This window comes from Lathyrus oleraceus, chromosome 5, assembly GCF_024323335.1.
Source record: "Lathyrus oleraceus cultivar Zhongwan6 chromosome 5, CAAS_Psat_ZW6_1.0, whole genome shotgun sequence".
Taxonomy (NCBI): domain Eukaryota; kingdom Viridiplantae; phylum Streptophyta; class Magnoliopsida; order Fabales; family Fabaceae; genus Lathyrus; species Lathyrus oleraceus.
In genome coordinates this window covers 573,757,879-573,773,050 of record NC_066583.1, presented here as the reverse complement: position 1 = coordinate 573,773,050, position 15,172 = coordinate 573,757,879, and the positions used below count along the sequence as shown (strand labels likewise).

Below are 15,172 nucleotides of genomic sequence, written 5' to 3'. Positions count from 1 at the left end.
AAGAGAGAAATCATAAGAGATTATGATAATAACCAACTGGCAAAAGTAAGTGTTCAAAACAAAGAAATCTTAAGACTGTAAAATGACGAAGTACAAGAATAGTGTTTGGAATAAAGGAGTAAAGAAATGTATTTATGGAAGAAAAATAAAGACAAATTTGTATTGTTTTAAAATAACTAACAATGGTGTAAACAAATATACATTATGTGATTTACGATTCTTCTTCACACGAGTACTTGGTAAATTTACAGACTCTGTACCCACTTTGACACACACTATCCTAACACTAAGACCCTTTATTTATATTAGATCGAAATAACCGTTTTTGACGGCCCTTCAATCATGTCGAGACACATGGCGCCTTGCATGGATGTAACTATCCATTATGCTCCACATGTACTTTTAACAGTTTTAGATAAGAGCAAAATCCCCTCCTTTATTTGAATTTTGAATCCCCAATCGAAAACCTTCTTCAACCACTTTAAGAGATATTTCTGAAGTCTCAACTGCATGCTGACTCTTATTACCCTCATCCAGTCGAAGCACCTCTACCTGGTCGAACATCACCTCCTGGTCGAAAACATCTATACACATGATTTCCTTTTTGGTAATTCTTTAATGGGTGTCGAAATTATGAGCTAACACATGGATGCACTATACTCCAATCCTACTTTCGACAACATTATCAGGTCATAAATTCCCATGTCTTTCTAGTTTTGGGCTTTGATTTTTTCTATTTTCTTTAGCCATTCCAAATAATTTGTTGGGTCTTTGAATGAGGGAGTAGCACAAAAAACCCTAAATTTGTTGTTCATGAATTTAAAATCTATGGTTTCATTAGTGTTTGGGTTTTCAGCAGCGGTTAGTTCAACCCTAGGTTTCTTCACTTGTCCTATGGGTTTACATTTATGGTAAAAGGGGGAGTATTCTTTAAGTTTGCTAAAATCAATGTCTAAATCAGTCAAGGGTCCAGATAATGCATGAGTTTTTCCAGAAACAGAAACAGGGATAAGTACCTGGGAGGCGTAGGTCCGACGTTGTTCCTTAGTTTTGGGTTATGAGATGTATTGTTGATTATCCACCATACTGGATTAGGTAATGTGGTGAAAGGAGGGAGTTCCGAAATCTTCTTAGGAGCTTTTGATTTGACAGACGTTGTCTTGATAACTTTGCTCACTTCTTTGGGGGTTTTGCTTGAGGTTCCCATATCCCAGGATCAATCTGATCGATCATGTGAGTGACCAAATTGAGTAATTTGGAAAATTAACGGTTGTTTACCAATTTTCACAATAAACAGAGTCACACTCAAATACATATTATTACACACTTTCAAAATTCCACCTCAATCTCTTACTAACTTTAGCAATTTAATGCTAACCATTTTGCAGGTACCTTATCCATTCATCAATAAACTATCTCAACTGCACCAAAAACATTCTACGATGATCTTCGTGAGACTGATAGTTGTATTTTTGAACTCTAAAATACATTGAAGTGTATTATATGTCCTTCCATTTTTTAAAGTGATTTTAAAACATTACATCTCTTTAACTAACATGCCTATTCTTTATAATTAAAAAATAAAATGCTAAGAAGTTCAAAATTTTAATTAATTTATTTTAAACAAAGTGATATGTTAGTAGTAAGAATTGAACATCTGACTAAAAAAACCATCATATTACTCATATTACTGCATTTCAACAAATATTAGAAGAAGAAGAAATAATATAAGGAATGACTAAAGAAGTTAAAGGAATAAAATAACAAATTCCGATGAACGGAGGAGTTAAAAAGTACCGAAATTTTAAAAAAAGAACAGGTGGATTAAGCAAACTAATCCAACCCGCTAAATTTTACGTTTAAACGGGCTGACGACCCAATCATCTAACAGCCCTGGTCCGTCAAAAGCGCGCGCTCATGTCTTTCATCATAAGAAGCTGCACAATTTTCAAACCCTAGCTTTTTCTGCCATCGAATCCGCTGGAACCTCAGCAAACAAACCCTAACTTTTCACCTTCAATGAAGCTTCCGCCAGAAACCAAAGCGATGGAGCCACCACCGGTTCCAAAGCGGCGGGGTCGACCGCCGAAACAGAGAAGAACAGAGAATGGAAAGGTAACCGATGTTCCGAAGAAGCCTAAGCCAATTGTATTGATTGGAAGGTACGTTTTGAAGCAGTTTCCGAAACGCGCTCGAATTGGAAAAGTTGTAAGCTATAAAATTGGTTTATATAGGGTCGAGTTTGAAAACCGTGTTTCTGAGGATTTGGATAGTGGTGTTATTCGGAAAATTCTTTTGGAGGATTGTGATTTGGATTTGGATGATGGTTTGATTAAAAGGAAGAAGAAATTGGATGGATTGTTGTCGCGTAAGATTGATGAGGCAAAGAAGAAGAAGAAGTCGTCTGAATTGCGAGAGGAGAATGACAAGGAACAAGATGTAATGGGAGAAGTAACGGACGATTCCATGGATTTATGTTCAAAGGCTGAAACTCGGCTTGAATCGCCAATGTTAGACTTGCCGCCGAAGTTGGAATTACCGCCGTCTTCTCGAACTATTGGTGTGCCGGAGAATTATGTTTCACACCTGTTTTCAGTTTATGCATTTCTAAGATCATTCAGCATTAGATTGTTTCTGAGTCCTTTTACTTTGGATGACTTCGTTGGTGCTCTTAACTGTCGTGTCTCGAATACTTTGCTTGATGCTGTTCATGTTTCTTTGTTGCGTGCTTTGAAACGTCATCTGGAAAGTCTTTCAGCTGAGGGCTCCAAGATTGCATCAAAATGCCTTAGGTAATAATGTTTCTCTGCTGAGTCTGGAATTTTGATTTTATGCTGTGGCACTATCTTATTTATGCTGTAACTTAATCATGCTTTTGATAACAGAGCTCTAAATTGTTAGTGATTTATTGTTTCAGAAATATAAATTGATAGACTCGGAACCTACATTACTATAGGTGCGAAATTGATAGAGCTGTAAATTTTTGTTTTCGATAAAAACAGCATGAAAGTTGCGATTCAGAAGGAAGTTACGGAGAAGTAGTTATGAGTAGTTTTGTTACTTTTAGTGGAAAATAACACACAGCACCTATGATAATGTCCTTAAGCATTGTCATTTTTGTTAGTTATCTTAAAAGAAACATCCTTTAGTCAACCTAATATAACCGGGAACACTAAAGAATTTGACTTGCCGCTATTCTAGTGCGCGGATTAAAGTATTTTGTTATCTAGAATCCAAAAACACTGGAGGCATGTTATGCGTATTTTTTTCGGAGTCTTCATGATTGTTGTAGAGGAGTTTGAAAGCGACCACTAACTAGTTTTTACAGAGGAGAAGACATCGAATCATCTAAATAATTGCAGCTTTCTTTTAACGTATCTCCATTTGTTTTGTGCACCACCGTATATGTGCTGAAATTATTCTTTTTGAGATTGTTATTTCTATTGAAAAAGATATCAATTTGAATTTGAAAATGTATTATTCCAGGTACAGTGATTGGAGCTTGCTTGATGCATTGACTTGGCCTGTTTTCTTAATTCAATATGTAACAGTTAATGGATACACTAAGGGGTCTGAGTGGAAAGGATTTTATAATGAGATTTTATGTGGCGAGTATTATTCATTGCCTGCAAGTAGGAAGTTAATGATATTGCAAATTCTATGTGAAGAGGTTTTGGAGTCTGAGGAGCTAAAAGCTGAAATGAACATGCGTGAAGAATCAGAGGTCGGGAAGAATTATGATGCTGAGGACATTCCTCATGCAGAAAATGAACCGAAAGGAGTCCATCGACGACATGCCAAAACTGCTGATTGCCAGGATGAAGAATCTCTGAAGTCTGTTTCAAAATTAGATGCTGTGAACTTACCTGGTAATTCTGAGGACGAGGTTGACAATAATGGAGATGAATGTCGCCTCTGTGGCATGGATGGGACCTTGCTTTGTTGTGATGGATGTCCCGCTGTTTATCATTCAAGGTGTATTGGTGTGATGAAGATGTATATACCAGAAGGGGAATGGTATTGTCCAGAGTGTAAAATAAATATGACCGGGCCAACAATTGCACGGGGAACATCTCTTAAAGGGGCTGAAATATTTGGAATGGATTTGTACGGGCAACTATTCATGGGTACTTGCGACCACCTACTTGTGTATGTTCAAAATCTGTAGTGCTGCTTTAACTCTTTCATTTGTTATGCTGGATAAATGTGCTTTACTTGAAAGTTAATGAAATTCAAATTCCAGATATATTTTCTTCTCATAGACTTAAATTTGAGCATTGATTTTGTTCTCTTATACTTTTTACTCTTGGCCCATATTGACACTGTAACTGCAACTGCACTTATAATTTCAGGTTCTAACGCATGATCATCTATGATTGCAGGCTTAATGACAGCAGCAGTGAATTTTGTCTTAAATACTACAATCAGATTGACATTCCTGAAGTTATCCGAGTGCTTTATGCTTCCATGCAACATAGACATGTATACTCCAGTATTTGCACAGCGGTGTTACAATATTGGAATATTTCAGAAAGCTTCTTACTCCCATGTGTTCCAAACGGAGTACATATAAACTCAGAATATTCAAAGATAGATGAAGACACCTCTGCTGCATTACTTCCTCATGTGGTTGAAAATGACCATAAAGATGTTAGTTTTGGTAAACCAGAATACAGTCTAGCATCTGTTGATGGGATTTGCAGTGATAATATGGTCCCATCTCTTGATGCTTCGTTGGTCACCAGTAGTCCCACTCGTGAAACCAGTGACAATACTATAACTAAGGAGTCCCCTAGCACGAATATGAAACTTCAGAAGGAAACTGTGATGAGTTCTGGTGTTTTTACTGTTAACCACCAGTCTGACACAAATTGCCAAAATCCTGATAACAGATCAAATGCGGCTATTCTTGCCAAGTGCTCCTCGGTAAGCAACCAATTTATTACTTATGGGCATGCAAATGACATGGGATTGCCTATGAATTTGTCTTTGCAAACTAAAGGTGATCAAACTGGTTTTGGAAAGGGCAAAGGAAATATAACTAATGATTTTGTATATATGGGTTGCTCCTATAAACCTCAGTCATACATTAATTACTATATGCATGGTGATTTTGCTGCATCTGCTGCTGCTAACTTGGCCATTCTTTCTTCAGTGGATTCTAGATCAGAAGGTCACGTGACTGACTTGAGGAGAGCTACATCTGAAAACACTAACTTGTTAGAAAAAGCATTCTCATTAACAGTTTCATGCTTCGTTTGGCCAAGTTCTGACAAGAAGCTTGCGGAGGTTCCAAGAGAGAGGTGTGGCTGGTGCCTTTCTTGTAAAGCCCCTGCTTCAAGCAAGAAAGGATGCATGTTAAATCATGCTGCTATATGTGCTACCCAAAGTGCCGTGAGAATCTTTTCGGGTCTTGCTCCTGTAAGGAGTGGAGAAGGAATTGGCCCTACCATTGCAACATATGTCATATATATGGAGGAAAGCTTACATGGTTTAATAGACGGGCCCTTTCTTAGTGGAAACTATAGAAAGCAATGGCGTGAACACATGGAAAGGGCCACATCATTTAATAGCATAAAGCCCCTTTTACTTAAAGTAAGTAATTACTTATTTGTTTTTTTTTTTAAATCAGGGAGATTTTTTTAATTATTTAAGGTATAATTATATGTTTTTCTATGCGTAATAAATTTCCATTTTCAGCTTGAAGAGAACATTCGCTCAATTGCTTTTTGTGGCGAATGGTTGAAGCTGACTGATGAGTGGTTGGTTGAATCTCTTACAATACAAAGTGCTACATCTATTCTTGGAACAACAGAGACCCGTGCATCATGCGATAGATGTAGAAAACAACCTATCAAATATGCAGCTGGCCCTTGCCGTGAGAACTTTGGCTGGCGGAATAGCAAATTTACCAAATCTGTGTTTCAGAAAGCTGCATTGCCAAAATACATGGTCAGAAGAGCAGCTAGGCAAGGTATTTCTTTAAGTATGTGTTAATACTATGATTAACTGGGAACAAATTATTGGCTACTATTAGACAAATGCTAAAGTTAGTCTGTTAAGATCTAATACTTTGCTGTAACTACCAAGACTGACATGTGTCAGCTTGGAGGATTCCTATCCTGCTATAGCAGGTCACCTGGTTGGTAATATAAATACAACCAGGTGCTCATTCTGTAACCAACTTTTGAATGAATGAAAAGTTAGTTATAGCAAAATGAAAAGTGCATCTTGGAATTCTATCAGTTACTCCTCTGATGGGTTAATGAAGCAAACTGATGGAATATTATGTATCACCTTCTGTTCCTTTAAGAAGTTTTTTTGTTTTTCCTTATATATTGTTTTCTAAGTTTGAAGTAGTATTAGTTATTATTTTGTCAAATATATCTCTTACTATTTATTGCAGAGGGAGAAGTATGTGAAGTGAAATGATAAATAGTTAAGGCTATTATAGGAAAAACCAAATAATTCTATCAAAAGTAACCACATTTATTGATTTTATTTATTGGTCTGTGTAAACAATCTTCAAACAAAAATTATAAAAGAACGGCGGTAGTAAAAAAATTGATGTCTGGTTGATCAAATTTAATCTTGCCATTCTTTGTTTATAGTTTAAATATGTTTGGGAATAAAACCACTGATTGTTGTATGGGCAACAGGTGGTTCAAAGAAAATTTTGAGTATTATCTATCCTGATTCTGGTGTCTCTGAAATTCCTAAGAGAAGCCGACAGCTGATTTGGAGAGCTGCCGTTCAAATGAGTAGGAGTGCATCACAACTTGCACTTCAGGTTCCCCTTTGATTATTATAATATAAGATGTATCACAGTATATTGGATCTGACAACAATAACTCAATGATATTTGATATTATTATTTGCACCAGGTCCGTTATCTGGATTTGCATATCAGATGGATTGATCTGATTCGGCCAGAGTATAACCTCCAGGATGGAAAAGTTCAAGATACTGAAGTTTCTGCTCTTAGAAATGCAAATATTTGCGACAAAAAGCGAGAAGAGGGAAAAACATCATATGATATAGATTTTGGGAGCAAAAAGCATATTCCTTCTCGGGTATTGAAGAATGCTAAAATTGTTCAAGGGCCAAAAGGAGAGAAGTACTGGTTTTCCGAAACACGCATTCCTTTATATTTGATAAAAGAGTATGAAGTAAGCAATGAAAAAAAGCTATCATATGAAGATAACTTGAATATTGCATCTCAATGGCACAAAAAGCGGTTGAATGCTATCTTCATGGACATATTTTCTTACCTCACTCACAAGAGAGACAATTTAGACATGCCATCATGTTCTGTATGTAAGCAGGGTGTTTTATTTAGGTAACTACCCTAACTTGGTTCTAGTTTTTCACATGATTCTACGGTATCCCTTCCGTCTTTTCTTTTAACATCTCTTCAATCTAAAACCTCAGTTTCCCCCCTCATTTTTTTGTTTACAGGAATGCTCTCAAGTGCAGCGCATGTCTAGGTACACCATGCATCATCCTTTCGCTTACTATAGTATTCTGTTATAGTGCTTTTGGGAATTCTTGAAATGAGATATTTTAGTTTCTTATAAAATGAATCAGCACCTTCTTTATATTTCTAATATTATATGGGTGGGTATAATTGTCAGGTTATTGTCATGAGGGCTGTTCAATAATTCCAGCTTTCCCGATGTATACAGACGCTGAGTTCTTGACCACATGCAAACAATGTTATCACACCAGATTACTTACTCAAAAAGAGATTAATAACAAATCTCCAACCAGTCCCTTATCGTTAAAAGGACATGAACACAGCTCCTTGACAATTTTGAAGGGACTAAAGCCTAAATGTGATAATCAAATACTGTTATCTACCAGGGCAGAGGATTGTCGATCTGACATTGAAAAAGTTGCTTCGTATTCCTCTATGGAAGCAAAAAGCAGTCGCAGAAAATCTTGGGGTATTATATGGAAAAAGAATAACAGTGAAGATACAGGCCTTGATTTCAGGCTAAAAAAGATAATTCTGAAGCGGCGTACAAGCTTGCCTCAATTGGAACCTGTTTGTCACTTGTGCCAAATGCCATATAGGCCTGATCTAATGTATATCGGCTGTGAAACATGTACCAGTAAGTATTTTTCTCTGGTTTTAACTGATAATACTTTTAACTGCTTACAATTTATTATCTAATCTGGGTATGTGGCCTTTTCAGGGTGGTATCATGCTGAAGCTCTTGAACTTGAAGAGTCCAAAATATTTTCTGTGCTTGGCTTCAAATGTTGCAAGTGTCGCAAGATAAAGTCACCTGCATGTCCTTACTCACAGGCTTCCAAGAAAAAAGATCCTGGAGCAGATTCTGGTTCTGGAACACTAGCTGACACAAGAGCAAGTGAGCCTGATACACCGATCTTTCCTGCAGAGGAGGTTTGTAAACGCAGAACACTAGCTGACGCAAGAGCAAGTGAGCCTGATACGCCGATCTTTCCTGCAGAGGAGGTTTCTAAACACAGAACACTAGCTGACGTAAGAGCTAGTGAGCCTGATACACCAATCTTTCCTGCAGAGGAGGTTTCTAAACGCAGAACACTAGCTGACGCAAGAGCAAGTGAGCCTGATACGCCGATCTTTCTTGCAGAGGAGGTTTCTAAACGCAGAACACTAGCTGACGCAAGAGCAAGTGGGCTTGATACCCCAATCTTTCCTGCAGAGGAGGTTTCTAAAAAAGAGAACAATCCTCTGTCATTTTCTCTTTCAAATGTCGAACTGATTGCAGAACCCAACTTTGAGGTAGATGCAGGAATTGAATCTAACCTCGTCTCTGGGTCAGTCCTTCAGAAAATGCCAACAAGAAGCCATTTTAAACCTGAGGGGGACAGTAATGGCTCTTTTGGAGGTCAAATTCCACATGCTGGAATTTCGGATGAAATGGATAATCTGCCTGCAGAAGTTTTCCCACCTTTTGTAGAACAGGACTCTCTCTCTGCTCACTACAATTTTCTGAATTACTCTGAAATTGAAGCCAATGAATACACTGAGTTTGAAACCGAGTCTGAACTTATGGACATAGACTTTGAGGAAGCTTATGCACCTGGTGACTTGTCAGGAATTGCCGATTCTTGTACACTAGATGTTCCTGAAGAACTTGCATCTACTAGTTTAAATAACAACCAGGGACCTACAATTTCATCAAATCGAAATGTTCATAGTTGTGCAGAATGTTCACAAACGGAACCAGCCCCAGATCTCAATTGTGAGGATTGTCCGATGAGGATTCACAAAAAGTGTTCACGCTGGATTGAATCATCATCTATGCTTGAAGAAGAATGGAAGTGTGGTAATTGCAGGAATTGGTCGTAGCTGAATTAGTTATCATTTCAACGAACAATCCATATGTCTCAAGAATATGGGTATGAATTAGTTCAGGTATAAACGAGTTGAATCCGTTGCAGTGGAACTTGTGCCAAATGTATTGCGAGCATGCAATGTTAACTAGAATGCAAGGTTTTGTGATTTTTCTTGTCGGAGATCATCGCAGCTTCCCCAGCAGACCCAATTTTTGTTAGTGATTTTACTTTCAACAGTTTTGAGTTCGGTTGAATGCTGGGCATATCAACTGAATTATACTCCCTAGTTTCTTTTAGGATTCCCCAGCAGACCCAATTGTTTGATTTTCAGAAATTTGTTCCTTGGGAGATAAGCAGTTTTATGGAGCTTATCTGATAGTATTTTTTTTGCACAAATTAATAATGTTCAATAATATTTGTTTAGGGTGAATGTTTGGTATTCACATTTATTATTTTTTGACAAAGATAATGTTAATAATTGGATAATTCCCATTTATTATTTTCTCAAAAATAAGACATTACAGTATGTATTAGAATTTATGGTTAATGTCTCGTATTCTAACAATTGGAAGATATATCAAAGTGTAAATATTATCGGTTATGGTCGGAGAGTGATTTTCAATGGCTACAAAAGAAGTTTAAAAACGACTTGTGAACATGTTATTTGATAATTTTACAAATTCTTTTATTCTTTTATTTAACAGCTTAGTACATATTTATGGTAGTTGTTAAGTTCTAGTAAGTGAATCTAAGCATTTTTTTTTGATAAGTTTGTTTCACATGTACTATTTCCTATTTATTGCTTTCAAGAGTGGGGATGTTTCTCCTCTTAGATGATTTCTTTCGACAGTGGATTGCTTCTCTTTTTGAGATGATTTTTTTTCCAGTCAGTCACGTTGTATGAACAAATGAGATATCGTTGGTTTGAACTAGTGATTCTGCACATGATGTCTTTGCACAACTACCAACTGAATTGATTTAATCGAGATGATTTCAATAGAAATGAGGTAGAACTTTAAAATAATAAAGCTTAATTAAAACTTGTGATGCTTATTTGCATTACTTTATATATTCTATATTCTATTGTCTTGAGATAATTATACCGGAACTTAATAGAGGTGTTTTATGAGAAAGCAACAAAGAATTAGATACATTGAACATCGTGCGAGCTCTTACACCGGGGTACGTGGTAGCAGTTGTCTAAAATAGACCTATAGGCCATTCATTTGAGTCGGGTCATCTGAGGTGAACGACTCGCTAAGGCGAAACCCACGGTTCACACCACATATCTACGTGGTTACAAGGTGGTTGAGAAATAATAGTCTAGTGAAACAGATAAGGAGGAGTAGTTGCTTCCACCATGATGGAAGGAGAATTCGTTTTTATCCGTTTCAAGTTTCGGGCCTAGCAAAAATCGCTTCCAACCCTTCATTCCAAGCTCAAAGTACTCATGTATATACTCGTTAAGAGTAAAAATGTTTGACAACTCCTAGTGGATAAGGGTTATCAAAGGCTTTAAGGTTGTTAGAGTATTGAGAGCTAACTCACGTGAGGTGAGAGACTACTATATATGTGTATTTCTTTGTGTAACTGACATCTACTCAATATTATGATGCTAATGTATTTATAGTCACATGGGTATGAAACCAGGTCTTCCTATAATTTAGCAACCACTCCAAGCATGTGTGGTTGATTCCTTGAAATTCATAGGTATAGTTAAACTTCAATGTAACATCTATTGACCCAGTATACACATTATGCACGATGACACGCTATGGACGGAGAAGTTGAAGGTCCGGGCAACACATATAGACCAGGGGTACTCAAATTAATGAAAGGGAGATTTGGGAAGGACGGGGGACCGAGCGTGTGACACTTCCGCCACCTCCAAGATCTCTCTATATTATATTACTACACAATCTCTCAAGCACGAGGACTCGTAGAGGTCAGAGTGTTTTAACCTTTGGCTCATCTTTAGATCTTCTAGGGGAGACAAAGTTGAGCTTTTCGGGAGAGACTTAGTCGGATTCCTCAGGTAAGACTTAGTTGAATCCTTAGGCGAGACTTAGTCGAGCCTCTCAGATGAGACTTAGTTGAGTTCCTCAGACGAGACTTCAAAAATGAGGCGTCACCTTGTGTGTGGTTGGGCTTAGGGCATGCACCCAGGTGTTAGTGGTGTAACCCACACATCAACTATGGGAATTCGAACGCCAATCACAGAAAGAAATTGAACTCCAACCAACCGAAAGGGGATGAAGGGCCAATTAGGAAAAATGTGTGTAACATTAATAAAATTGATGATGAATTTTCTTGGGAAACCAAGTTTGACCTTACTCCTTACATGTGTATCATATACAGGGGATCTTTCCCATTTCTTGTAACTACTGATATCCTTAGGCAGGGATAGGTTTCTCCAACTACTGGTCTTCCTCTTATAAAAATCCTACACCTTCCTCCTTTAAACCTTTTTCCTTTCTATCTCTTTCCATGCTTCTAGGAGTCCGTACGAGTGTGAAATGTATCTTCCAAGTTTTTGATCATAGTTACAAGTATGATTTGCCACACCGTTCTTTTCTTCTTTTTGGGATACCCCTAAGGAACAACTTCACTTTTAATATTATAGATTGTGACCTCGAGATCTTTGCTAATAAAGTTCATTCTTCTTTGGTTATTATCAAGAATTAATAAGGAAAGGTGATAAAAGTGTTAAAGTGCAAGCCTTTGCATCCTTGTATTCTAACGAGGAAAGGGTAGCATCCTCTTGGCGGCAGGTCATACTTTCCATTATGGGACATAAAGAAGACATGATCATGGAACCCTGTTCCTAAGAGGAGAAAGATAATATGGAAATCACATGTGGTTCACTCGTTCCATATTTCTATTTTCATCTCCATGTTACTTATGATTTTGGGGTCCTAATCTCTTTCACAAAGTTTGAGGCCAAAGTCTTGTGGATCGCCAATGTCTCCCCTTCATAAATAATACCCGATGTCTGAGGTATTATCAAGGCCTTTTAAATTGAGTGTCTCCGACTAGAGGCTACTACCACCATCAAGGTATTCTTCTATTTCTTTAGTGTTAGACCGACCCCTACGAGCGCCTGAGTGACTTTATTCAGCCTTCCAGGGAGAAAGATACGGGTGCCATACTTCAACCCCCATCGTTATTGTAATGTTAAATTCGTTAGAGTCAGGGGGCGAGATGGCACTTCGATGGTTATGACTGAGGCAACACCCCCTCCTTTCCATTATCTTGGAAGAGTGATTCAAAGGTTCCCTTCAAATTGTCTTCTTATGATCTTACCCATTTTGAGTGGGAGATAGTTCAGGAATCGTTAGGCTTCCAATTCATGTGCTCATGTACCTTGATCTCCTTGGATCTAGGGGATGATATCGGGATAGACAGACGTCTAGGTGAGTATGTTACTAGATAACTTTTCTGTTTAAGACTGTTCCTTGAATATTTTTATAACTACTTTTATCGCTATCATTTTCCCGGGAAAAATATAAAAAAAAACCCTTTAGTTGCGTGAAAGAAGCGCCAAGAGAGGAGGAAGGTTAAAATTTGACCATCCTTTATCCTGCCCTACCGCGTAACTAGTCAGGTTTCAAGGGAGACCTCAAAGCACATCGAGAATCACCAACTCTTTGATGAACCTCCCTCAAAGATTCCAAGACAAGGGAAAGTCTCTTCTTAAGCCCTCGGGGACGGACAATTAACAATCACTCAAGATGGTAGAGATGAAGGCGAGACATAACTAATCAGAGATGGTTATTGTCATACCTCGAAAAAATGAGAACACGACTTAGCGAAGAGCAATCACACGCTCATATGATGTACTAAATAGAGTTGCCACCGAACTTTATTTATTACTAAAATGGAAAGGGGAAATATTGATAAAACCAAAGAAAGAACGAAAATGATATTGGTCATCACAACCAAATCAGGGTTAGGGAGTCGATTTCGTAAGGGAAAGGTATTAGCACCCCTCACGTCCATTGTACTAAACGGGAACCATTAGGTTAGTTGTACGCGTTAGTGTTAGCTTAGAAATGCTAGGCTTCTAGAGTTATTAAGAAGGGAAAGAAGGATAAGATCAAAAGAAAAGAGAAAATGTTTTTGGATTTTTTATTAATGTGTGAAGAAAGGAACTAAACCTAACTTTTTTTATTAATGGACCTAAGAAGATTTACAAATCCTGCTCCTACATATCTCCGGGTACAGTAGAGAACTCAAAGCTTACGTAGTTCTGGGTAGAAAATGTTTGTTTGTTGGTCGATTTTAGCGAAAGCTACTTTGTGCCAATCGATGAAAACATTGTTGGCTACCCAAAACAAGTGGAGAAGGGAACAGTCACATCACATTCGAATGGATTTACAAATCAACATTCATGGGTAACTTCGCAAGCTTACTCACACGTCCTAGTGGACGAAACATTGTTTTGCATCGTCTTGAAACAAAGTACCTTTTGTTTGAGAAAAAGGTTTAAGGATCAATCACACGACGGTGAGAAAAAGAGTTTGATTGGTTTGATGTGTTTTGAGTAATGGCGAGAACTTGGATGGGCGAGATATCCATTTCGAATCCTAGCCTCAGGAGCTCGTGGTATCCACCACATTCTGTTTCCATCTTATTTGCAAAAGTGTTTGATATTTTTAAGTGTTTTAAGGATTTGATAGAGAAAAGGTTTGAAGAAACCACATTGTCAGCTTTGAATGATGACGAGATCTAGGATCAACAAGATATCCATCTTGAATCGTAGCCTCTGGAGCTCGTGGCATCCACCTCATTTCTTTTCCATCTTTGCTGAAAAGTATTTAATAAGAATTAAGTGTTTTTGCATTTTGATTTGGGAAAATGAACTTGACGTTGGATCAAGCGTTTTGGTTGTGATACGGAAATCAAATGGTTTGAATGAAATAGTTTGAGAAATTTGGAAAGGATAGAAATGGAAGGTTTGAAATGGTGCGTAGACGTCTTTGAGAAAATACTCGGTGTTGGATCGAGTTTTTATTTTTGTTATTTTTGAGAAATGGTTGATTTTATTCTTGTGTTAGAACCAGCTAAACAAAACAAGCAAACAAAGAATAAAGGGATAAAATTATTACACGTCATGGGAATGGGGGTACATTTTGTCGAATGGGGATACGAGATAGTGAAAAAATTAAATCAAAACCCAATCAAACAAACACAAGTAAATGAGTCTACGTGCACGAGAAAATGGTCTCATTGTAAGAAGGCCCAAGAGTAAGCCATGTGAAGTCGGAGATGACAACACAACATCATATGTATAACACACGTTCATAATGATTAAATCGAAAGAAGTAAAAATGAAGCGTGCACAGATTAAGATTGTGATGCGAGGATGCAAATCAAAGTCACATAACGCAAGGAAAATGGAAATTGAGAAGTGAAAGGTAATGTGCTCAAATCCGGTTTGTGCCAATCGATAACAAATGAGACGTCGTATGCAAAGGGTCATAACATGGCAAAATACAATCAATGAATCGATAAAAAATAGGCGGCATAACGACATGAAATGTCGAATCCATGGATAAAAATCCAATGTTTAGCAATGAAAATAAGCCAAAGGAATAATGCAAAATCCAACGTGTATCACACTTTATTAATCAATAAAAATTGCGTAATTACAATGAACCGTAGTCGAAACAAAAGTGGAAAAAAATACAAAAAATAAAATTATAAACGTAGTGTCAATAGCAAGAAATACATACTACAAAATTATAAAAATAAAATGATAATTTATTTGAAATAAAATTCCAAAAGAAATCAAAACAAAAGTAGAAAAAGAATGGAAAAAAACAAAAAAAGGGGTGTGCAT

General features: G+C 37.3%; 1 protein-coding gene across 3 annotated transcripts; it reads left to right on the top strand.

Annotated features, from left to right (window-relative positions):
- The first annotated feature begins 1,782 nt into the window (after nucleotides 1-1,782).
- On the top strand, nucleotides 1,783-9,826 carry LOC127086572 (DDT domain-containing protein PTM). Of its 3 annotated transcripts, none has more exons than XM_051027353.1 (10): nucleotides 1,783-2,792; nucleotides 3,487-4,149; nucleotides 4,383-5,595; nucleotides 5,701-5,974; nucleotides 6,660-6,790; nucleotides 6,885-7,339; nucleotides 7,459-7,487; nucleotides 7,635-8,114; nucleotides 8,199-8,482; nucleotides 8,627-9,826. In XM_051027353.1, exons 1-10 carry the CDS (start codon nucleotides 2,020-2,022, stop codon nucleotides 9,341-9,343), a joined length of 5,019 nt encoding a protein of 1,672 aa, XP_050883310.1. In that variant the 5' UTR covers nucleotides 1,783-2,019; the 3' UTR covers nucleotides 9,344-9,826. The 3 variants fall into 3 exon arrangements, with proteins under 3 accessions (XP_050883310.1, XP_050883309.1, XP_050883308.1); XM_051027352.1 differs by having other exon boundaries at nucleotides 8,555-9,826; XM_051027351.1 differs by having other exon boundaries at nucleotides 1,784-2,792; nucleotides 8,199-9,826.
- Nucleotides 9,827-15,172: the final 5,346 nt, after the last annotated feature.

Bases quoted from the DNA above. Each gene is read 5' to 3' on its own strand.
- LOC127086572 (XM_051027351.1), top strand. From the start codon at position 2,020: ATGAAGCTTCCGCCAGAAACCAAAGCGATGGAGCCACCACCGGTTCCA. The intron at 7,340-7,458 runs GTAACTACCCTA...TTTTGTTTACAG, and splicing joins AAGCAGGGTGTTTTATTTAG to GAATGCTCTCAAGTGCAGCG. The intron at 7,488-7,634 runs GTACACCATGCA...TATAATTGTCAG, and splicing joins CAAGTGCAGCGCATGTCTAG to GTTATTGTCATGAGGGCTGT.